At 43.8% G+C, this 25,312-nt stretch overlaps 1 protein-coding gene and 1 non-coding gene across 2 annotated transcripts in view; both read left to right on the top strand.

The window, feature by feature from the left end:
• The window catches only part of NOP58 (NOP58 ribonucleoprotein), an 87,943-nt gene extending 71,395 nt beyond the window's left edge, over positions 1-16,548 (top strand). The window contains exons 10-15 of the mRNA XM_029606285.1: positions 522-685; positions 1,058-1,192; positions 3,708-3,769; positions 5,300-5,442; positions 15,106-15,227; positions 16,377-16,548. Of these exons, the coding sequence (XP_029462145.1) occupies positions 522-685; positions 1,058-1,192; positions 3,708-3,769; positions 5,300-5,442; positions 15,106-15,227; positions 16,377-16,439 (689 nt within the window). The 3' untranslated portion in view covers positions 16,440-16,548. The remainder of the gene's footprint in view (positions 1-521; positions 686-1,057; positions 1,193-3,707; positions 3,770-5,299; positions 5,443-15,105; positions 15,228-16,376) is intronic.
• On the top strand, positions 2,087-2,164 carry LOC115094774. Its single transcript, XR_003857627.1, has one exon. It is a non-coding gene; the product is annotated as a small nucleolar RNA SNORD11 (small nucleolar RNA).
• Positions 16,549-25,312: the final 8,764 nt, after the last annotated feature.

Consider the following 25,312-nt stretch of genomic DNA (forward strand, 5'->3'; position numbering starts at 1 on the left):
AGCTTGGCAAATGTAGCCTGTCTCGAGTTTAGGTCTAAGGAATGTGTTAGAATCTACAGAATCCAGCCAACCTTTCCTGGGGTGAGTCATTGGGTCCAAAGTGATTTGTTCTATGTATGCCATGATAGGAATGAACTTCACTTGTAAGTCCAAAGTATGCTGGGCATCAGTCTCAGTCTCTCAGATTTATTCCTGTGTAGCACGTCTCCTGTGGTCACAGATAACCGTTATTGAGTGGCGCACAACACCACTAACTAGAACTCCTGCTACAAAGACATCTTTTCTTTACTGTAGTGGAAATTCCTTTTTGTTGAGACATTGTGTGTATAGGAGCAGTTTGTTACTGTTCTTGTAAAAATAATCTTTTGTAGCGGATCTCTGTGTTGGAGTTACTGCCTTCTCAGTCATGTAGTGTTTAACACCATGTTACTGAAGTATTCTATGAGGTCATGCATAGGAGAGAATCGTTTGTCTGAAATACCGGCACCAGCTTCATAATCCCACGTTCCTCTCTGTCTTAGGTTCCCTTTTAAATCTGGCAAAACATCCAGCATCCACAGTGCAGATTTTAGGTGCTGAGAGAGCACTCTTCAGAGCCTTGAAGACCAGGAAAGATACTCCCAAGTATGGTCTGATTTACCATGCTTCTGTAGTGGGCCAGACCACTGCCAAGAACAAAGGAAAGGTGAGTCTGAATGCAAGCTTTGAGCGGGCTAACCTTTGCGCTATCTGTCACATAAGCCACTGAGCAGTTTTCAGATCATGATCAGCCTGGACCACATTTGAATCAGTGTCCAAGGGTGCGGTGCGATGGATCAGTAGCATGATGCATGCATAGTTGTAATTCCAACTACATAATGCCCCACATACCTGGATATGTTTATCCAGAACATAAAAGGAAGATAGTGTGGTTTTTTGGGGTTTTTTTATTACTAGAACATCATATCATTTATGTGCAGTATTGGGTGTAATGCTTTGCTTCCCAGACAGTTGTGTTGCAGCAAGACAAGAAGTGTGCTGTCTTCTGTATGTTACTTTCTTCTTCTTTCATTTCCAGGTCTCCAGAACACTTGCAGCCAAGACTGCTCTGGCTATCCGCTACGATGCCCTGGGAGAGGACTCCAATGCAGAGATGGGAGTTGAGAATAAAGCAAAGGTAGAAGCCAGGCTGCGACACTTGGAAGAAAAAGGGGTGAGCAATTTGCCATATTTGAAGACAGAGGAGCAAAGCTAAAGCTTTTTATTTTTTGTTTTCCTCATCTTTTCTTGTAAATAGTTTTTAATTGTGCAGATTCCCACTTTCAGGCAGCCTGCAGCAATTCAGGAATCAACCACCAGAGGCCGCTGTGGCATCACTGTAGATAAGTTATGGTATGCAGTGCTCAGTATGCTGCCCTGCCTTTAGCAAAGTCCAGCAGGAATGATAGGTATCAGCATGAGCACAAGTGAAAACTAAATTAAAAAAATGTTTCTAAATAACAAGCGTAAACCACAGGAATTGATATCATATACTAGTAGTGGAAGTGGATAAAAATATTTTTTTAGATATTTTTTAAAGAATTTTATTTGCAAATAAGTTACAGTATATTGCAACATATGTTTTTCTGAAAGTATATAATTCATGAATAAAGCAATTTTGTAAATAAAGCAATTGTTGTGAGCCGTACACCCAGTTGAACATTTAAAAAGAAGTGGCCCCTGATGTAGGTAATTTTTGCCAAAACACTGCCTGTGTTGGGCAGTTTCTGTTAAAGCAACATGGTTGTGGGTCAGCAATGCATGGAGAGTTAGCCACTGTGCCATTATGTCTGTCACCATCTAATATGAGCTAAGTACTTCTCTGAGACTTATAAATATACCTGAGGTGTGCTTAAGTTTGATTTGCAAGACACTGAAAATGCTTTATTCATGAATTATACTTTTGGAAAAACATTTGTTGCAAGATACTGGTACATAATTTATATTTATTCCTGTGTTTTGTTTGGCTGAGGCTTCTTGCCTGCCATAGTGTATCCATATAGGTGGTTGATACCAATTTCATGCTTTAAAGGCTTTCACTAGCTCTTTTTTTGTTTTTATGAACATATGGTCAGTGATGATGATTTAACTTTGATTGCCTGATTTCACCATGAGGGCAATTTAGTCACTACCTCATCTGAGACCACAAAAACTGAGTTTATTTGATGGAAACTGTATGCATGATGTAGGGATGGTGTGAAAAGCAATTGTTCCCAATCTCAACCCCATTGGTGTTGCTTCCTTTCTCTTGGCAGTTAAAGTGACTCCAAAAGAAAAGGAAATATAAGTTGCCATATTTGTCAGACCAAAGGTCCATAAAGCCCAGCATCCTGTCCCCAGCAGTGGCCAATCCAAGTCACAAGTACCTGGCTGGATCCCAAAGAATAGATCCAGTTCTTTCTGACAAATGGGGATAAGTGGTGGTTTTCCAAAGTTAGTCTGTTAAAAAAAAAAAAAAAAAAAGCCCATCTTCCTATATTGTGCATTCACTCCTTTCCATGCTGTGCACACAGTATTTATATATGTAAATGAAGGACCTTCATACAAAGAACCACTCTGATATGTTGTACCAGTGGTTCGGGTTAAAGTCATCAGACGAGAACCACAATCCCAGGGAATCTATGCTCTCATCCAGACCTGGGCAGAGGAAGACCTTCTGTCCGCCTTCCCTCCATGGCCACTACTGGACAGAGTTATCCGCAAGAGAGCATCACAGGGGGCTAGTTCCACTAGTCACCCCGGACTGGCCAAGACGACCATGCTACCACAGACATGCGAAGACTACTGGCGGGGAACCCTCTGTGCCTACTTCCACACAGGGACCTTCTCCAGCAGGGCCCGATCCTCCATTTACAGCTACCTGGAGAGGTTCTCATTTTTATAAAATCCACATTCTCCCCCATATAGGCCAGCCATCGCAGCAACAGTTTTCGGCCAATGGCCACAGGTCACAGCTTCTATCGGCACCTGGTGCATGTTTTTCCTAAGTCTGGCCCCTCAGTGACACTGTCGTGCGATGGCAGAGATTCCCCACCCACAGAGCTGTGAGTTTACTTCTGCAGCATTCCCAGCCAGACCAAGTAACGCAGACACGGCCTGGGAAATCAAGCCCAGGTCTCCCACATAACAGCATACAATCCTGCTACTGGGCAAGTTGCAGTTTAAAATTTTCTGACAAAGAAACAGTTACAATAATTTTAATTCACTTATTGCCTTTCATTTAAACTGGATTCCAGTGTCCTTTTTGATGATACTTCAGAAACCTCTGTGCAGCCAATTCTAAGACAGAAAGCTTGGCTAGCAGTTTTGATACCTGATCTGTAAGACTGCTTCCAAAGGGAGAGGTGAGAAGGGCGTTAGTAATACGTTGAAATGTACTGTATATGAAGGGGAGTGTGAGCTAGTGGTTGAAGCTGTGAACTAAGTGTTAGAACGAGTTCAACTCTGGCATGAATTCTCCCTGTGCCTGCTTATCTCACTGTAAGTGGGTGATAGTAATATTGTGCTTTTTTAGTTCTCCACATATCATGTGCAGCTATATAGCTATTGACTCTTGAGATGTAGCTGCTTTTCTCATTGTGTTAGCCTGCCCAGAACTGCAGCAGGGCAGCTACTTCTCCAAGGTCTGTGGTGCTTGTAATCAGAATTGTTTTCATTGTGAGTAATTTGTTTATCTTTTTCTTCCGTAGTTAAAGAGAATAAGTGGCACCGGAAAGGCCTTGGCCAGAGCAGACAAGTATCAACACAAGAGGTGGGTAGCTTTCTCTCCAGCAGGGGTGTGGGGGTGTTTTAGAGACTTGGCTTAAAGCACAGCGAGAGTGATCTGTGCTTTGCACAAAACCTAGAGTATGGTACCAGCTATTCCTATTTCTATTAGAAAAAAAAGGGATTGTCCACATTTCGAAAATGGTACAGAAAGGGGCCATCAGATTAATAAAGAGAATGCAAGGGTGCATATAGTTTGACAGTGTGTCTAGGCTGGAGTGGGGGAGGGAAAATTTTCCCTTGGAAAGGAAACCACTGAGGAGTGGATTACATTACCCTGTATGGATAGGGAGCATACAGGGAACTTTTATCATTTGAACAAAATACATAGCAAGGAGGCAACTCCTTAGGTTGAGAGGTGGAGTTTCTACCTTCGATAGAAGGGTTTCTTTCCTCTAAATAGTGAGCTTGAAGGTTTTACAGATGGAATTGCTTAAAGCATTTACGACTCCAGAAGGAGTTTAGGGAGGATCCTGAGTGAGAAAAAGAAAAATTGGGGTGGGAGAGATTGTTACGAGAGGGACACAGGGTGCTAAGGTAGGTGATGCTTGCTGTGTTTAGAATGGATCTGTTTCTAGCTGCCTTATTCCTATTTTCATAGTGTGTGGTTTTTTTGTTTTTGCTTATTTTTTTAAACCATAGGGGTTGGTAGACACCCAGAACAGATTTAGAGCCAAAACTATGGCAAAATTTAGGCATGCATGAGACAAAGAGCCAGAAGTACTAAGCATTTTTCCCCACAGATGCAAAATGGGGGAAAAAAATCTTCTAGTACATTTGGCCCATAGGACCTCTGTGGTGGAGGGAGGAAAGAGGCCAAATATGTCAAGTAGAATCTATGGCAGCACAGTAGGCAGGCACTAATGGGTAATGGGCAGACCACTTAGACCAAGGAATCTTCCAGCAGCTGACATTTTATGTTTAATGAAATAAAATCTGCTTGGCTGATATATAATTATCGTTTTAGTTTTTAATGGTAAATTGTAAGCACCTGGAGCTTGAAGCTGAATATTCCTTGGAAACACGTTGCTGTGGTCTGTACCCAGGAGCTGGGTAAACACCACCCCTGAGATTTGCTTTTCAAACTTCTTGTAGGGTCTGCTAGCACTGGAAACCTGAGCCCAGGGCTTTGTATAATTTCATGGATCTGTCAGCACAAGCCTTTAGTATCTGGATAAGAACAGGGATTCCCAGTGTAATAAAAGCACTAAACAGGTTCGGCCTGATCTCCGTGAAGAACATTTTTTTAAACAGCTTGACTCATTCACCCATAGTGTTTCAGGTGATATTTTAAGATTCAGGGCTTGAGATACAGGCTCTATCCTTTTGCTAAGTTGTCACATGTTTCTTGCTTAGTTCTCCTTACTCCACTCTTGCCTGTTTCTTGCGCCCATGTGAGCATCTAACTCTGTTCTGTCCACTTGGATCATTTGTGGTTCTTCCTCTGGCTCTATGGAAGGCTGATGTCCATCATATGTCTACTCTCTCTCTTATGTGTGCCTCTGCTTTATTTCAGTGAAGTGAGAACATATGATCCATCTGGAGATTCCACGCTCCCTTTCCTGTCAAAGAAGTGCAAGATTGAGGCGGAGATGGAGACACAAGAGACAGAAGTGAAAAGGAAAAAGAGAAAGAGAGCCCAGATAACAGAACTTCCAGGTCAGTGGCAGCAGTTAATATAATAGAAACTTCTTTCTTTATTTAAAACTTTCTTCTAGTCTGCAACTTCCTAACATGTATCCAGTGTGGATTACAAAGTTACATTCATAATATACCATATTAAATATGACAATAATGCTTTACTTTAAAAAAAAGAAAAAATACAGAAACATAAAAATAAACTAACAATTAAGCTTCTTCAAAAAATATTTTCACTGATTTTCTAAACATTTTTAAATCTATCTGCTCATGGAGTCCTACTGGTAGTTTATCCCAATAAATCGCAGCTACAGCGGGAAAAACCTATGATCTTGTTTGGACCCACTTATACTAATGAGCAGTAAGAATGCATAGCTGTAAGGTACCTGTTGATCTAAGAGTTCTTCCGGGAGTATAATATAATCTTTGAAGACAGAAAAGTCATTGGGGCCAATGTAATAAGCTGCAGTAGACCTGCTGCAGGTTTTTGCATGCGTTTTCCTGTGCTAATCTTGCGCATGTATTTAATAACATGGTTATCGTGGAAAAAGCGCGCACAAAGCCATTGCTGGTTTACTGCAAATCCATGTTAATGCCAGGCAAAGGAAGCAGTTAACTATAGGCAATGCATAGAGCCATGCTGGCATCATTAGAAAACATTTTCTAAGTCTCCGAGGCTCTGATAGCCGCATAGATTGCCTGCCGGTGTCTGTACCATCGGGTTGATCAGCTCAGGCCAGGCAAGACCCCAATCAGATACGAGGGTCCTCCCACGTGGAGACCCTCTGAGGTGGTTGCCATCTTGCTCGTGTGGTTGCCGTTGCTATTTCGCCACTCTGTCCGCCTAACTGAACCTTGCGCACAGGGACGAGCTGGGCGCACAAATTACTTGTGCGCACAGTGGCGCGCGCATAGCAGTGAGCGCGCATCCCGACATACACACACACATCTTGAGCACACCCGGCGCGCATAGCTAAGCCTCCCAGCGCGCACATTAAACGCACATACCGGGGTTTCAACGACCTACGCACACAAAACCTTGGCACCACCGGCCAAGAAAACCAAGGCACAAGCCCTCTGCCCAGCCTGCCACATAAAGAGCGGCGTAGCACGAGGAGGCCACGGCTCTGTCTACAGTGCGAGGAGGCCCTGGGAGAACCTGGCCAAGGCCTTCCCCAGCCAGTACAGGAATCTGGATCCACCGATAGTACCCCCGGACCTCTCTATCACCAGCACGACCGTCCCCCAAACGGGGTCCCTGGGGAACGCAGCGGCCTTTAATCTAGACCCAGGGTATCTTCTCCTTGGTAGAATTCTTTAAGGGTCTACACACTTGTCCACATGCAGCCGCCACCGTTGGCACAGACACATCCGCCACAAGAGGACTCTTGCCTCCCAGGGCCCTCCAGGCCTTCCAGTGACGTGTTCCCTCCGGTCAAAAGCCTCACTATAGGGGACACGGATACCTCAGACGAGGATCAAGACACCCCCCCCCCCCCCCCCCCCCCCCCGAGGAAGGGGGATTACCTCCAGGAACGGAATCTTACTGAACCATGAGGCACTTCTTCTCCAAAGACGAGATACCAGATCTTGTGGCTCTCAGCTTGAAGGAGTTCGCCATTCCAGGCACAAGTGCCATAGAGGAACCAAAGACGAACCCTCTCCTAGAAGGGCTCTGTCAGGCCTCACACCATTTTCCCTTGCTGCAAGCCATACAACAGCTGATCAACTTGGAATGGGAGGCCCTGGAGGCCAGTTTCAAAGGGGGGCAGGCCCTGGAAGCCCTATATCCACTGGAACCCTCAGCCAAAAATCTACTAGTGTTCCAAAAATGGACACCATGGTCTGCGCGGTCACAAAGCGCACTATCATTCCAGTTGAGGGAGGAGTGGCACTCAAGGATGCCCAGGACTGGAATCCATCCTTAAACAGTCATTCAATGTATCGGCTGTGTCACTACAGATGGCTGCCTGCTGTGCCGTGGTAACACGCTCCTGCTTATCCATGACCAGGAACGCCGCCACGCCTGGTGAAGCACTAGAACCAGCAGTATCCTTCCTCACGGATGCGACCTCTGATCTGGTATGCATCTCAGCCAGGGGCGTCTCATCCGTAGTGTCAGCCATGTGATAGGATAAGCTGCCTGCTGGTAACCATTGCATCCTAGTAGTCTCATTCAGATGGGTGCTATCAGTAAGGGCTCAGTTTTGGGGTGGGGACAGGAAGAAAGAAGACAGCAGGTGCTTTAGCTGCCAAATGCACAGATCTTCTGAGGCAGTAAAACATGCATATATTGCCTCAGTTAAGAGATCTGTCTCCTTTGGTACCATGCAGGGTTGCCCAGGTAGCCATTAAGCCCTGATACACTCCCTGTATTGATCAAGTGTTAATGTTGTTTGTTTATTTTAAAATCTTATATACCGCAGAATCCAAAAATATATTTTTCAGTGCAGTTTACATCATTACATACATAAAATATCTAATAACTAAAAAAAAACAAACATACAAAACAAATGTTAAAAAAAAATAAAATAAAATTAACAAGTCGCAAAAAGCTTCATTAAACAGTGATGCCTTAATCTGTTGTCTGAATTCCTTGTTGCTGTTCTCTTTTTCTCAGCTGCTCTGGCAACAAGTTCCTCATAGTAGGTGCAACAAAAGAGAAAGCCCTAGATCTAGTCTGTTCAAATAATGTGAATTTGGAACCTTTAAATAAATGCACTCCTGACGAACAAAGATTTCTTCCTGGCTTAGACCAGCTCAAGCTCTTTTTCAGCAAATACCCCTCATTTGAGTTTAACATTTTGTGAATAATCACCAGCAACTGAAACTTTCCTCTACTCTTCATAGGCAACCAGAGAAGCGATTTTAAAGCAGGAGTAATATGTTCATATTGAGACAATCCCAACAGAACTGTAGCAGCAGCATTTTATATTAGCTGCAATACTTTAAGTAATTTTTGCGGTAAACCTATCCATAATGTGCAGCAATAGTCTCAATGTCCTAAAACCAAGGAAAGTCTGAAACATTTCAGTAGGTACATAATATTTTAATGGACGAATAAGTTTTAATTTGTAAAACACCATTTTTGCCATCTGACCAATCAGATTTAAAATTAAGCTGCGAGTCTAAAATAATACCCAAGCTACGAATTTCAGTCACAATCGGAAGCTAATAGCCTTCAAACTTAATAGTTTTAACATCATTTTCGGGACCTTCCTTCCCTATCCATATAAACTTAGTTTTCTTAATATTTAAAATTAACCCATTCCTACTTAACCATTCCTGAATATGTCTCATATAATTTTGTAAATCAATGGGTACCACTGGGTATAAATAATTGAACATCATCAGCATATTAAAAATACGCTAACCTCAAAGAATGGAGCAGTTGACCCAGCGTAACAAGATAGAGATTAAACAAAATCGCTGAAAGAGAAGATCCTTGGGTACATCTGATTCCAAACTCCACCATGATGAACAATTTGCCCCAATCCATATCTGCTGTTTCCTATCCTCAAGGTATGAATGAAACCAGCTCAGAACATTTCCCGAGAACCCTAAACCGCTAGTCTCGAGATGGCCAACCTGTGACAAACCATGTCAAAAGCAGATGCTAGATCAAGTTGTACCAGGATTCCACTCCCATCCTGTTGAATACTACATAGTAATGTATCAAGAAGGGATATCAGCAGCAGTCCAAAAGCCAAATTGACATTTGTCAAGAACATTATCATTTAGATAGTCATTGAGTTGGGTTAAGAACACATTTTTCCAAAACCTTAGCCAAAGTTGGCAGGTTATTCTTGGGCGATAATTAGATAACCCCAAAACAGAAATTGCTGTATCCTTCCTCATTGGCTTCACAATTTCCCTCTTCAAGGACTCAGGAAACACACCTTCCTCTAGGCTTTTGTTTGTTTACTTTTTTTGTTATAAGCTGGAACGAATGTTCTTTCATTAATTTAACATAAGAAAAAGGACATGGATCTAAAATTGAAGATGTAGCTTTAAGGCAAGAAACAGATGCCACTTCTTTCTCTGATACAAGTTAAAACTAGACCATAATGAATTCTCCACTGTCCTCTGCTGGCTACCATCCATCAAATCATTCCTTATTTGAATCCGTAAGCAAGATACTTTGGAATCAAAATAATGAGCCAGCACATTCGGTTAAAGTTCTGATTGAATCCCACTCATGGATTTTGATGTCAAATGCTTTACTATCTTAAACAGTTCTAAAGGCTTATTTATGGCCATCTGCAAGGCATCAGCAAAATAATCTTTTTTTTTTTTTTTTGCCCGTAACAATTTCCTTCTATACTCGCGCAAATGCTCCTGATAATCTAATTTTAGATTAATATCCTTATCCCTTCTCCATTTTCTTTCTTTACTGTGAACAATTTTCCTATCATTTATTGATGTCTTAGTAAACCAAGATGTAGATTTGTGCGCAGCCCTAACCAATTTCAAAGAAGAATGTGATTGCTTTTGATAAGCTGTAGATAAATTCTGGTTCCAATTATTTACTAATTGAGACCCGGAATCCTCATCCCAATATTGCATCATTTTGTTTGAGTAGCAATTAGCGCAGAAATGAAATGAGGAAACCTGGGTTCAGATCAAATGTTGTATGTACTTTTATAAAATACATGCAGTATTTTAGTAATATTTGCTATCATGTAATTCCTTAGCGCTACCCTTGTGGACACTCAGTCCTGCCTACACTTCATGGGTGTCCTGTACTTGGCAGCCCGCCATCTTATGTTCTTACCAACTGCTTCAGAATAAACTTGAGACTTTGGAAAATGTAATGCGTGGGAAAAATCTTCATTTTATAAACTTCCCTAAAATTCCACGTTATGTCAGCAAAGGATGTGTCTAGGAAACATTTCTTGGAAGTCCTCAAGGTTCCTGAGGCGGCAGTACCTCCATTATCAAAATCATATTACTTACCTCCATTTGGGAAGAAAGAAAATCAAGACAGTGCTCAGGGCATTGATTCCTTAACATCAAATTTGGATTTATCTCAATTGCTGAAAACCTCAGACAGTGCCCTGCTACAGACAGCCACAATGGTGGTCGCCTTTGCGCTCAAACTTGATCGAGATTGAGTTTTGAGGTTAAGCACCGCTCTGAAGCTTTTCTCAATATCAGGGTGTACCCTGATGTTTCCAGGCAAACACAGAAGAGGAGGCAACAATTTCTTGTGATGAGACCTAGAGTTTTACAGATGGGGGCTTTATTTGTTTTAAAATTTCCATGTAAATGCCTTATTAAATAGAAGGGTCTTTCATATCTATTCCAAAATGCTCCTCAATTAGCCTTTTTTCTTAGTGATAAACCGGTTTTGCAGTCTGTGGGTAATGATTTAGTCCAGCCTGTCCCTCTTTTAGAAGCTGGAGTACCCTAACTATTCTTTAGACCCACTGTATTTACACTGCTCTTTTTTTCCTTTAAGTTCCCTTTCGGGTCTTTCTTTCAAATATCTGTTATTGGATCCCTTATTGTGGAATTGAAGAATATAATGTATTTTTCTTCTTTGCTTATATTTGGAAATTTTCCTTTCTTCTTTTTCTTTTCTATTTCAAAATTGTTTTCTTGAAAATTTATTGGAAAATGCATAAAGAATACAAAAAAATATTTTATTGCTCCATACACGACCCCAGTCTCTAATGTATCCAAAACCATTTTCCTTACACCAGGTTTTGAGCCAGACACTGAAATTATCTATATGACATAACCTTCCTTTCCCTTTCCATGAACAGGTAATACTTCTGAAAAGGCAATAGTCTTTGGCATGTGTCTAATCTTCCCTAGATTTTGAAAATCTTCCTGTAGCTTGTGGACACTGTTTATAGTGAGGTCATTGGTTCCCAGATGGAGATAACATTGATTTTGGATGTCTGACTTCTCTGTGGGAGTGAGGGCGAGTATTCAGGATGCTATCCAGTTGTGGAGAATGGGTGTCTTATAGTCACATGTCTTGTTCTACCAGATCCCATAGTAAACAATTTATTCTTGGGATTCTGAATCTTCTGTGGAAGCTGAAGAAGATATTCTGATTGCATCAAGATTAGGCAAGGTTTTGGAAATCTGAACAATTCCTCTTTCAAATGCATCACCTGCTTTTTCATTGCAAACAGCTGAAAACAAATCAGACAACCCTTAAGTCTCCAAATGGAAGGCTTGTGACATAAGCACAACAGATGTTACACTGAATAAAATACCTGAATACCTCCAAAACAGAACTGCTAATATGTCACAAACAAAATGAAAAAGACCCTTACGGACATCAACTCCTATCATCCAAAACACCCTATCGCGCAAGATGTAAGTGACCTAGGCGTAATCTTAGACAGCGAATTAAATTTTTAAAAATTCATAAACACAACTATGAAAGACTGCTACTATAAACTTCACGTACTAAAAAAATTGACCCCCCCCACCCTCCTACATCAAAATTATTTCAGAATTTTATTTTTTTATTTATTTAACGTCTCTTCTATACCGATAGCCGTTCACACATCGTATTGGTTTACATCAAACAAAAACTTTGGGCAGGGCCCTTACAAGGAACAGTTGAAAATAAATAGTTAAAGACAAAAGTAACTAAAATAGGCGTATTTACAAAGTAACTAAAATAGGCGTATTATATGCATTTATATTAACAGTAACTATTGTTAAGACTGGAGAGCAGCAACAATTGAGAAATTATAACTAAATAGAGCTATCATAAAATAACTGCAGTTTACAGAATATATAATAAAATAACTACAAAGTACCGAATATTTATAGCATTCTTAATCCTATTCAGATGGGGGGTACAAGGTCAGCTACTCGACTTGTTGCTCGCTTGTTGTTGGCGATTGTTCAGGGAGGGGGGGGGAGGGGATACGCTTGTAGGAACAGCCAAGTTTTGAGGTTTTTTTTTAATTTAGGGAGTAGAGGTCTCAATGCATAATTCAGGCGGTAAGGAGTTCCATATTGTGGGGCCAGCTAGGGAAAATGCGTCCTTCAGACAATAATCGTCCTTCAGGCAATAATCTTCTTTAAGAAAGATTTCTGCAATTCCATACTATTAGGACTCTAAACTACAACCCTCAAACCCCTCCAAATGTTACAAAATGCCACCGCCAGAGTCCTCACAAACACATGAAGAAATGAACACATCACGTCCATTCTAAAAGACCTTCACTGGCTCCCGATCCATTTCAGAATTCTCTTTGAGTCTAACAATAATACACAAGACCCTACATAATCAAAACATACATTGGCTAAATGCCTCCCTACGCTTTCAAACCCCAAAAAGAGCCACCAGATCCACCAACTACTGAACCATGCCCATACCCTCACCCAAACTAACACACTTCACCTCCACCAGGGAACCAGCACTATCACTTGCCGGCCCTTCCATATGGAACTCATTGCCCCAAGACCTAAGACTAGAGCCCAACATACAAAGTAAAAAAAAAAAATTTTTGAAAGCCTTTTCATAACTCCCTCCCACCTCAACAGTCAAGCCCGTAAAGTATCCCCATATAAAAGTTCCTTGTATAAAGTTTTTCTCTTGTTGCACCTATCTTGTGATCCTATATATATAATAATGCGTTTAACTGTTTGCTCTCTGCTCACCCTAAGCCTCTTCTGCTCCCTATAACTTAACTGCCCTGAAATTTTGATGTTTCTTTTAATGTTTGAAATGTAACTTCTTATTCCTATGCTAACACTATGTTTATCTATCTATATATATATATTTATCACTTTTTTATACCGATGTTCATTTGCACATCACATCGTTTACAATGCAACAGATAGATAAACATAGTGTTAGCATAGGAATAAGAAGTTACATTTCAAACATATATATATATCATTCTTCTAATAGTGACTATTATACAAGCTATTAGATTGGTTCTTTAGTCTTATTATTCACTTAACCAAATTCTTAGAACTATTTAGGAAGAAAGAAACCTAGGGCTGGGTGGATGTGGGGCAAGGAGGGAGGGAACAAACAGCTCCTGCAGATACCAGCCCTCTGTTCTATAAATTACAAGCAGTTATTTCAATCCACTGGCCAGGAGTCTAAAAACGCTGGCTAGAAAGATGTCAAACCTGCAACAGAGGAAATATAGTAGAAAATAGAACAATGTTAGCAAGAAAGCAGTCTATATTATGGCTAGCAAATTAAAAATTAAACTTCTCTGGTCACATGCACTGGTATGTGTGTCTCTGGAGAGGCACCTGAACAATTATTTCTCTTCTGTTTAAATTACTTCTTAATCAACCCCTGCAAAGCCTTGTGAGTCACCAGACCCAGAGGCAAATAGCTTTGCTTTTTTTTTTTTTTTCTTAAAACTTTACCACTAGTTAGTTCTATACAACCCAAAAAGGAGTCTATAAACACTGGCTACATTATGGGCCTGAGAACGTCTCTGTTGAATATAGGCATAGAAATCCATTGCATGTATGCTTGTTTTTAAAAATGTATAGCCTACAACACATCAATAGTTAATAGTGGGTTACAATTGAGCGCGCACAAAAATGGATGGGCTTCCTGCTGTTTATTTCCCTTCTAAACATTTTTTTAAATCTATATTTTGGGATGGCTCTGTGGCACTGCTGCACACTACCATGCAAAGGGGGCCTCTGAGGGGAAGAGGGCTATGGTCCATCATTAAGAGTAATACCTGGTGGCTGTATTTATAGTCCAGGATACAGGATTCAAGAAGAAGCCCTATTGTATGGCCAACAGCTTCATCGCTGTTGCTGCAATAACCAGACTAGAGGGGGCAGCTCTATTAAAAATGATTAAAAAAAAAAATCCTCGGGCAGTTGCTAATAAAGGCTTATGGTGTCAGGATCCCATCACTGGTTCTGACTGAGCTGGGAAAAAAGAGAGAGGAGGAACTACTTGGAGAAAATATCTCAAATAATATAAATACATTTTTAGGCCGGCCCAATGCCATGCAGAAGACCTGGGTTCAATTTCTGGGCCGGGCTTCTGATACCAGGCTGGGGAGGCTTTGGAGGCAGAGTTGAAAATCCCTGGAGGAAGGGAGGGATTCCCAGCCATCGCTCAGCAGTGGCACCTAGTGGCCAGACTCTGGGTCCGTGTTAGCTGGATTTCAGCGGAGCTGCAGTTTGTAGTTCCTCATGAAAGATTGTTGCTGTAACCGCTACATTGGCAAAGGGGAGAGGTGGGGAAAAAGCCCAAGAAATAGCAAATGAAAAAAAAAATAGTGCCATAGTCCAATAGAAGTTTGTTCTAATTGAGTTGGAAGCCCAGGCAAAAAAAAAAAAAAGAAATTGTTCATTGGGGTTTTTTTTGTTTTTGTGTTTTTTTAACTTGCCCCTTTCCTTTCCACTCCTGGCACTGCTTGAGAGGAAAGGGGGGGAAAAGGCAGATAAAAATTTGCCATGCCGTCGTCTTTTTTTTTTAACATTTATATATGTTTAAACTTGTGGTAGCAAAACGTTTTTAGAGTGACAGAATGTTAGCTGAGTAAGTCATCACTTGTTTTAGACTGTTCTGGCTTTAAAGAAAAGTGCGACTCTCAACTCTAATTACAGCTTCAGCCAATCACCCAGGCCAAGAGTCTCGTTGAATCCGTTGTTGCACCAGGGCCAGATTTGTATTTATTTATCCCCCCTCCCCCCCCCCTCCTGTTGTCTGCTTATCAGCTGAAGAGCCGCCTGAAGAGGCGGAAGAGGAACCAGTTAAAAAGAAGAAGAAAAAGGAGAAGAAAATAAAAATAGAGGTGGAGGAAGAAGAGGAAGAGCCTTCTACTAGCACAGCAGTTGAGGTGAGCTGAGGATAAGACCAATGGTGGGTGGCAAAGTCCCTTTAGGAGGAGAACATACCACCATAACATGCATTAAAATACTGCAAATAGTCTCTTTTAATTTTAAATCAGACTTTACTCTGCTTGTGTGTTTTATCTCTGTGGAAAAGTTGAGAGAAATCTCTTTTCTAGCATGTTTTAAAAAAAAAAAAATTGCTTATCTGTTTACTCTGTACACATTATCTCTTTGAACCATTCAACTTACAATAACCACATTTTTCAGGATAGTTTTGTCTATGTAAAAGCTGAAAACCAAAATGTTTTCCCAGAAAGTTTATGAATAGCCAGACATTGACAAAAATAACTTTTTTTTTCCTATTAAACTTATTGATCTAGGCCAAAATCGAAAAAAATAAAATGGAGAGAATCAACAGTTTCTCCACTCATCAAACATCAGTGGACTCCTTCCTCATAAATTAGTTTTATAAAATTCCTAATGCTTGCAAATCGGGTTCAAGAGCATCTTGTTCTCAAAAGCTGTCACTTTTAGTTCCGGACCAGGACTGCAGACCCCCCGATGGATATATTGAAGAGAGAGGGATGCAGATGTCTACATGTGTGGGCCACTGCAGCTCCTGCCCCACCTGTACATCCTAGGAACAGGAAATGTTATTGGGGGGGGGAGGGGGGCGCCAAGGCTAGCATGGCAGTATGGAGCTCCCCAAAACTATAATTGGCCTTCCCCCACTAAGGATAGCCTTACCCACGGGGGGTGGGGGTTTGGTCCAGGCTTTAAATTATCATAGTTTGGGGTTTTAGTTTGTTTTTTTTTTTTTAAAGAAAAGTATACATACGACTTGCTCTGCAATTGTTGGAATCTCTGGATCTGGGCCTTCTCATGGGTTAATTAATCACTTGCAAAAGTAACATATTTAAATATTACAGAATAGAGGATCCCATGTGAGTACAAAGTTGCAGGTTACTTGTGGTCTGCTCTCCGTTTCTCTGCCTCACCATTATATAACATCTCAGGAAATCCCTTATAAGAAATGGGATTATCTGGTCATTTTCATCAGCATGCAGTGTTTGAACAGTGTGGTAGCTCATTACCTGTGTAATTATAGGCTCATCATTGTAACACTCACATTTCTCACTTTCTGCTATTGTCAGATGACAAAGAAGAAGAAGAAGAAAAAGAAGGTTAAAGTGAAGATTGAACCTGAAGATGACTGAGCCTAAAGACTCAATTTTATAAATATGTTAAAACATTTTAAAAAAAAAAAAGCATATATTAATGCAGTCCATTGACAGAAAAAAAAATACTTCCACAATATGAGACATCTGAGGAATATATAGGGAAAATGTATAAACTGAATGATAAATGCCAATGCAGCCTAAAATCAGCCAGAAAAAATATCACACAAATTGCTCTCCTAATAATGATAAAGATCCAAGCAGCCCATCTCTAGACTCCTGCTGGGGATTTCTAACAAATTCTGAAAGCTGATATACCGTATTTTTCAGACTATAAGGCGCACCGGATTATAAGGCGCATTACCAATGAGCGCCTGCTACGGCGTCCAGGTTCATATATAAGGCGCACCGGATTATAAGGCGCATCGCATTAAATGAAACAAAGCTCAGACCATAGGGCAGACTTTACTGAACTTTATTCAACTCTCAACAATAACTCTCAACTTGTTCAGTTGTAACGAGTCTGTCTTTGCTCTTCAGTGATGATTCCAGCCTTCATGAAAGCCCGGATGACACTGGAGACTGATACCTTCTTCCAGGCATCCACGATCCACGGGCACATAGTGGCATAACTCGTCCCTCAGGCATTACCGGTACATCACATCTTCCTTTCCGATCAGTCTCTCTCTCTCTCTCTCTCTCTCTCTCTCTCTCTCTCTCTCATACATACACACACACACACACATACATACATACATACATACACATACACAGTATCTCATACACACCCATGTTTCTCACTCCTATGCTAGCTGTCTCCACATGCACAGGCTTCTCATTCCCATAATCACTTTCTCTCTCACACACACACACACTCCAGTCATCTCCCTGACCAGTCAGTTCCATTGTCTCTCTTATATACACTTACACACAGGTTCTCACTCACAGTTACACATGCACACTCTCAAAATCACACATACCGGTACATTCTCTTCAGGCTGGCTGGTTCTCTCATTCCCCCTCCCCCCCCCCCCCCCCCCCCCCCCAGCACATATGAGAGCTGCAGCAGCCTCCTCCTCTAGTTTCTTTCAGTTACGGTAAAAAAAAACAGAAAAACAACTGTTCATTCCTCCACCGCCACAAATCCATCAAATCCTTCATCTTCAGTGTCTGAGTTAAACAGTTGGGCGATTTCTATATCAAGCATGCTCGGGTCCCCCTCATCATTATCCGAGTCGGTCTCGTTGCTGCTGCTTAGCTCTTCAGTGATGATTCCAGCCTTCATGAAAGCTCGGATGACACTGGAGACTGATACCTTCTTCCAGCCATCCACGATCCACTGGCACATAATGGCATAACTCGCCCGGTGTTGCCTCCCTGTGTTGGTGAATGTGTGGTCACCTTCTGTCATCCAATGCTCCCACGCTGCTCTCAATTTAACTTTAAATGACCTGTTGATGCCAATATCTAGCGGCTGGAGCTCTTTGGTTAATCCACCCAGAATTACGGCAAGCTCTGAATTAGTTTTCTTCACTTGGGCTTTGACATTATCGGTCAAATGGGCGCGCATGGAGTCATAGATCAATAGGGATGGGGATTTGTGAAAAAAGCCGTCCGGTCTCTTGACGTAGACCTCCCTCAGCCACTCAATCATCTTCTCCTCGTCCATCCAGCCCTTTGGGTTAGCCTTGATGGTGACACCAGCAGGAAACTTTTCCTTTGGCAAAGTCTTCCTCTTGAAAATGACCATGGGTGGTAGTTTCTGGCCATTAGCCTGACAGGCGAGAACTACAGTGAAAGATGACTTCTCGTTTCCTGTGGTACGTATAGATACCGTACTGGTCCCTGTTTTCTCAACAGTACGTTGTACGGGGATATCGAAAGTGAGGGGGACCTCATCCATGTTAGTGATGTGTTCTGGCTGGATATTCTTTTCTTTTATCTTGGTTATGCAGTAGGTGCGGAAAATGGCCAGCTTCTCTTCATAATCCTTTGGCAGTTGCTGGCAGACAGTAGTTCTGGTGCGGATGGAGAGATTACACCTTTGCATAAAACGAAAGCACCATGAAGGACCTCCTCGAAAGTCCTTGATCTCCATGTCGCGTGCTAACGCTGTGGCTTTGAGTCGAATAGAGACAGTGGAGACGCTTCTACCTGCGGTTCTCTGTTCGATAACCCACTGATCTATTTTGTCCTCCAACTGTGGCCATCTTGCTTTGTTTCCTCGGAAACTCAGTTTGGTCTTCTTTACTTGGCATAGGGCATCTTCTTGTTTCCTCCACTTACGCACCATAGATTCATTAATGTTGAATTCTCTCGCAGCTGCTCTATTTCCATGCTCTACTGCATGAGTTATAGCTTTAAGCTTAAAATCTGCATCATAAGCATGTCTCTTAACAGGAGGCATTTTGGAGTAGTGGGTATAAACATTTATTGAATGCACGCACATTAATGCTGGAGCACAGATACTGCACGGCTCAGAGCCTTTTTTTTAATCAGTTGCGCTCGGGTCAGGAGGAATCCGGGTAAACCGGTAGAGGAACAGCTTGTTATGCTTGGTGGTCCGTGAGCTATCTCTGCGGACTGCCGCACTCACCCGCTGGCAGGTCGGTTGCGCTCGGGTCAGGAGGAATCCGGGTAAACCGGTAGAGGGACAGCTTGTTATGCTTGGTGGTCCGTGAGCTATGTCCGCGGACTGCCGCACTCACCCGCTGGCAGGTCGGTGGCGCTCGGGTCAGGAGGAATCCGGGTAAACCGGTAGAGGGACAGCTTGTTATGCTTGGTGGTCCGTGAGCTATGTCCGCGGACTGCCGCACTCACCCGCTGGCAGGTCGCATACGCGGTCGGCAGTAGCACGTGCTGATGCTCCTTCTCCTTCCTGCCTGTGCGTCACTTCTGCACGTGCTGATGCTCCCCTCCTTCCTGCCTGTGCGTCACCGGAAGTAAACTTTGCCGGAGCCGCGTGGGCAGGAAGGAGGGGAAGCATCAGCGCGTGCAGAAGTGGAGCGTTTACGGACAGAGAAGAAGAGGCCCGGTAGCAGGGCCACTGCAGAGCCCATCCTGCGGCGACCGCAAAGAGGAGGCCTAGAGGTGAGTGCGAGCCTGTGCTAGAGAAAAATCCATATATAAGGCGCACCGGATTATAAGGCGCACTTCCGATTTCTGGGAAAATCGTAGGTTTTTATGTGCGCCTTATAGTCCGAAAAATACGGTAATTCAAAGCAAATATACCTCTTCCTTTACATTTACAATAATAATTGAGAGAAAAAGAAGCCTCTGTAGAAAGCACTTGAGGCTTTCATAACAAAAGTTTCTGTCTTCGGACCTACATCACCCTCTTTACTTCTGGAAATATTCTTACAACTTGTTCTAAAAAATTTTTTAGCATACTAAAAGAAGAAAAGTGGTTTGTTTGTTTGTTTCTTTTTGGGGGGGGGGGTTGTTTTTAAATCCAGTCTCAATCAGATTCCAACAGTAAAATCATCAAGTAGCTTTATCCAGTGAATTAGTAAGAGACCTAATGAGGTCTCCCCCAGAGAAGTCCCAACATCTATAACTTTTCTTAGAGCTATTCTGCTTTCCCATTTTCAAACTTGACTGCAGTTTTATTTAGACAAGCAGAAACCAAAGATGGAACTTCTTGAGGCAGCTTTGCCAAAACTTTTCACATAACTTCTAAATAGTGTAAATCAGCTCCCAAGTCATTTGCCACACACAGAAAATTTACCAGACACATTTTTCTTTTTTCAAAGCTTTCCCAGAATTTTCCAGTATATGGCAAACTGTCATGCTATCTTTAAAAGTAGCACATTTATCCTGTATAGACATTAACAAACAAGTTCCCTGTATGTACCCAGATCAGTCCAGACAGCTGGGTTTTGCCTCCCATCCAGCAGATGGAGACAGAAATTTTGATTGACTCTGCCACTTAGCCTGTGGTGCCACCTGTAGTCTGCCAGTATTTCTCTATCTCTAGTAAATGGTGAAGGTGCAAATGCCTGCAGTCTGAGACTATTAAAAAAAAAAAAAAAAAAGATAGGACAGTTGAAGAGGACGAAGTTTCCTTCCCAGCCTCCCTGGGGGTAGTTAGGTCCTAGTAGGGCTATCCCCCCCCTGGAATGTGAGGCAGGAGAGTTGGTAGTTGGGGATTTGATCTTCAGCTCCTGGAACCTAGCTGCCATTCAGGGTGATACCGGGGGCCCTGGTTCACTCACCGTGTGATTTATTTATAGATTTTTCTATACAGGTGTTTGGAACCAGGACCTTCACATCTGTTTGCAGTTTCTATACCATTCTACTTGAGTCTACAGCCTTCTCAAGGAAGTTAAAGTAAAAAAAAAAAAAAAAAGTTAATGTCCTTTTTTACTTCTAGCGCTGCCCAGTGCTTTCAGGCATGGCTCAAGTTTTCTGCGGACTTCAGCGGCTCTCCGATCTCCCTTCTCCCTCCGGGTTTTCTTTGGGGCTATCTAACTGCTGATCGTCCTGCAGCCGCCAGTATGTTGCGTGGAACAGCATGCAGGGCCTGCGGTGAGGCGCTCGGTGCCTCCTGGGGGGGGGAGGGCTCTTCGAGTGCCGTTCGGGGGAGAAGGTGAGGAAACCCCGCGAGCCTGGGAGGCTCTCCGCATCATGGCAGCCTCCATTTGATCCCATCCCGCTGAGCATGGGAATGGGTGCTATTTTGTTGGCATTCAGGACTGCCATTGGGGGGGGGGGGGATTTCCTGCCTCCATTATCGCCGCAAACTGAGATCTTTGGTGGGGGGGCCTTGCGGCTCAGGAAGCTCCTGGGCTAGGCGAAGGGGAACCAGAGGACGTCTCTGACTCCTCTTCTTCCTCCTTCGCCTCAGATTTTGTGCAGCTGTTACAGAAAGTGTTTAAGGCAGGCCGGTTGGCTAAGCGACACCGGGGCACAGCTGCCAAGTGGGCTGGGGGCTCCAGTCCAGCTCAAGAACCCAAAGGCCAAGCGACTGCTGAGTTCTTCCCCTCTTCCGCTGGTGGTGGACACTTCTTCAGAGGGCTTACGACAGGATGATCCTCATGGGGCTGACTCTGGGCTGGATCCAAAGGGCCCGGACCATGGTTCTTCTCAGGCATCTAACATTGAGGGTGATGATCCAAAGGTGGTCCAATTGTTCAGCAGGGAAGAACTAAGCCCATTAATACCCACGGTCTTGGAGGAGATGGGGGATTGATGCTCCTCCTGAGAGCTCGGAGTTGGGAGCATGGTGGGGCTTCGGGGTCCCACAAGGGCTTTTCCTTTCCATCAATCCGTGAATGCCTTGCTTTTCCGGGAGTGGGATACTCTGGGTACGAGGTTGAAGGTCACGCGTGCCATGGACAAGTTGTGTCCGCTACTGGAGGAAGCACTGGATCTTCTGAGGATTCCTAAGGTGGATGCTTCGGTCTCAGCGGTCAGTAAGAAAACGACCATTCCGGTCACCGGTGCCATGACCCTCAAGGATCTTCAGGATACGAAGCTGGAAGGTCACCTCAAAAAAGTTTTTGAGGTGTCTGCGCTGGGAGCCTGGGCTGCTATATGTAGCAGTTTTATGTTGAGAGCAGTTCTGCGCTGGGTGCAGCAGTTACAGATGGACAAGACCTTGTCTCCTGCGGAGCCCGTGCAGGCCGTACTATTGTAGCCTATAGTACGGATGCGCTCTATGACCACCTCCACACATCCTCAAGATCCATGGTGGTAGCATTGTTAGCCCGAAGGCTCCTCTGGTTGAGGAATTGGGCGGCAGATATTTCTTCCAAGATGCAGCTTGGTTCGCTGCCTTTTAAAGGGAAGTTGCTCTTCAGGAAGGACTTACAGGAAATGATCAAGTCACTCAAGGAGACTAAGGTTCATAAGCTGCCAGAGGACAAGCCAAAGGCTAGAAATGCCTTTCCCTATCATTCTCGCTTTCATGGAAATCAACGATTCAGATCTTCAGGGTCCTTGTCATGTCAAGGCTCCGGAAGGCAGCAGTCGTGGAACCAGCCCTTTTGTGGATGCAGGCCTGGGCGAGATGGCCCCTCCCTGGGGCAGGATGGAGTTAAATCCATCTCCCCCCCCCCCCACCCCATTGAAGCAAGGCCAGCTTGCTCCTCAGTGCCAGCAATAGGAGGCTGGTTGGCTCTTTTCTACGAAGAGTGGGCCAAGATCACGTCAGATCAGTGGGTCTTAAGTGTTGGACTATGCTTTAGAATTTGCTTGGCCTATAAGAGATCGTTTTCTGGTTTCCCTTTGCTCCTACGAGCAGAAGAGGGTGGCTGCTCGGGACACCATCCTCCGCCTATGAGAGATGGGAGCCATCAAACCGGTGCCTCCGGAAGAGTGAAGGCAGGGTCGTTACTCCATCTATTTCATGGTACCAAAAAAGGAAGGTACCTTCCGTCCCATTCTGGATTTAAAGGAAGTGAACAGGGCTCTGAGAATCCCCAGCTTCCACATGGAGACTCTGCGGTCTGTAATTCTGTCTGTACACAGAGGGGAGTTTTTCGTCTCTTTGGACCTGACAGAAGCATATCTGCACATCAGGATATGGCGCAGTCATCAGAAATATCTGAGGTTCATGGTTCTGGGAGAGCATTACCAGTTTTGCACCCTGCCCTTCGGATTGGCGACTGCTCCCAAGACCTTTACCAAGGTAATGGTTGTGGTGGTGGCAGCTCTCCGCAAGGAGGGGGTCCTGCTCCACCCCTACTTGGACGACTGGTTGATTTGAGCAAAGTCTGAATCCTCGTGTCAGGAAGTGGTGGCTTGAGTTCTCTGGCGCCTGCAGGCGTTGGGGTGGATAGTCAACCTGGTCAAGTCACTTGATTCCTTCCCAGACGTTGGAGTTCCTGAGAGTGTGGTTCGACACGAGCATGGGGAAGGTCTTATTGAGGACCAGATTGTCAAATTACAGGTTCGAGTTTGATTGCTGTTCGACAAGATGCCACCTTGAGTATGGGACTACTTACAAATGCTCTGTTCTATGGCTTCCACCTTGGAGTTGGTGCCATGGGCATTTGTTCATATGAAACCTCTACAGTCCGCCTTACTATCCCATTATGATCCGATGTCCGAATGTTTTCATTTGCCTCTTCCCCTCCTGGAATCGGCCAGGACCAGCCTGCAGTGGTGGCTTCGTCCGGAGAAGTTGCAGAGGGGAGTAGACCTGGATAATCCCCTCTTAGACAATTGTTACCACTGTTGCCAGTCTCTCTAGTTGGGGAGCAGTCTGTCAGGAGAGCAGTTCAGGGCCGGTGATCTCCGAAGGAGGCCTCATGGTCGGTCAACCGATTGGAAACCAGAGTGGTGCGCCTAGCTCTCCAGGCCCTCCTATCCCTGGTCAGGGGAAGACCAGTGAGGATGTTATCAGACAATGCACCTGTGGTGGCTTACATCAGTCATCAAGGCAGGACCAGGAGCCTACCAGTGGCCCAGGAGTTGGTCTCCTGGGCCGAGATGCATATGGAGAGATTGGTAGCATCACACATCGCATGTGTCGACAATTCACAGGTGGATTTTTTGAGCCGTCATCAGTTGGATCCCGGAGAGTGAGATTTGTCAGAAGAAGCATTTCGTCTCATTTGTCTCAAGTGGTCCGCTCTTTGAGTGGATCTGATGGTGACGTTTCACAATGCCAAGGCTCCTCAGTTCTTCAGCAGACAGAGGAAGACAGGTGCAGAAGGGGCAGATGCTCTAGTTCTGCCCTGGCCAGCGCATGTTTTCCTGTATATTTTTCCACCATGGCCATTAATAGGTAAAGTTATGCGCCGCATAGAACTGCACCCAGGCAAGGTGGTTCTTGTGGCTGCGACATCCTTTGTTCATGGATCTGGTCAACTTAGCGATGGACGGTCCCCTGAGGTTAGGGCACCTGCAGAATCTGTTGCATCAAGGCCCCATTTATTTCGATCAGGCTGATTGCTTTTGTCTAGCGGCTTGGCTTTTGAGAGGGAGCATTTTGAGGAATAAGGGTTATTCGGATGGGGTAATAACTACCCTGCTCCAGTCGAGGAATACCTCCACTTCATTGGCGTATGTCAGAGTGTGGGGTATTTTTGAGTCCTGGTCTCTTGAGCACAAAGTGGATCTGCTTCAAGGCTCTTTGGGGATGTCTTGTCCTTTTTGCAGGATGGCCTCGTTAAGGGTTTATCCTTTAATTCCCTGAGAGTTCAGGTGGCAGCCCTAGGCTGTTTTCGTGGCAAAGTGCAAGGAATTGCCTTGTCGGCACATCCGGATATAGTGTGGTTTCTCAGAGGAGCGAAACATTTGAGGCCTCCGGATCGAAATCATTGTCCATCCTGGAGCCTTAATATCATCCTGAAAGCTATGTGTACAGCTCCTTTTGAGCCTTTGAAGTGGGCGACTTGAAAGATCTTACATCGAAAATGATTTTCCTGGTGGCAATATCTTCTGCCAGACGGGTGTCTGAGCTTCAGGCCTTGTCCTGTAGAGAGCCCTTTTTGTGAATTACAGACTCGGGAGTATCCTTGAGAATGTTCCCCTCTTTTCTGCCTAAGGTGGTGTCTTCATTTAAATCAGTCGGTGGAACTGCCATCCTTTCCGGACTTGGGCCCTTCCACTCCTCAGTCAAAAGAGTTGCGGAAGTTGGATGTAAAGAGGGCTCTTTTGCATTACTTAAAGGGTGACAAACAAGTTTCCACTTATCTGATCATCTTTTTGTTCTGTGGAGTGGCCCTAGATGGGGGCAGAAAGCCTCCAGGGCTACTATTGTGAGGTGGTTGAAGGAGGCCATTACCTCGGCATATCTTACTCAGGGTGTCCGGTGCTGGACTGTCTTCGGGTGCATTCTACCCGTTCACAAGCAGCCTCTTGGGCCGAATGCCAACAAGTATCGCCACAATAAATCTGTAGGGCGGCTACTTGGAAGTATTTGCACACTTTTGCCAGGCATTACCGTGTGAATATACAGGTTC

Source organism: Rhinatrema bivittatum, chromosome 6, assembly GCF_901001135.1.
Source record: "Rhinatrema bivittatum chromosome 6, aRhiBiv1.1, whole genome shotgun sequence".
Taxonomy (NCBI): Eukaryota; Metazoa; Chordata; class Amphibia; order Gymnophiona; family Rhinatrematidae; genus Rhinatrema; species Rhinatrema bivittatum.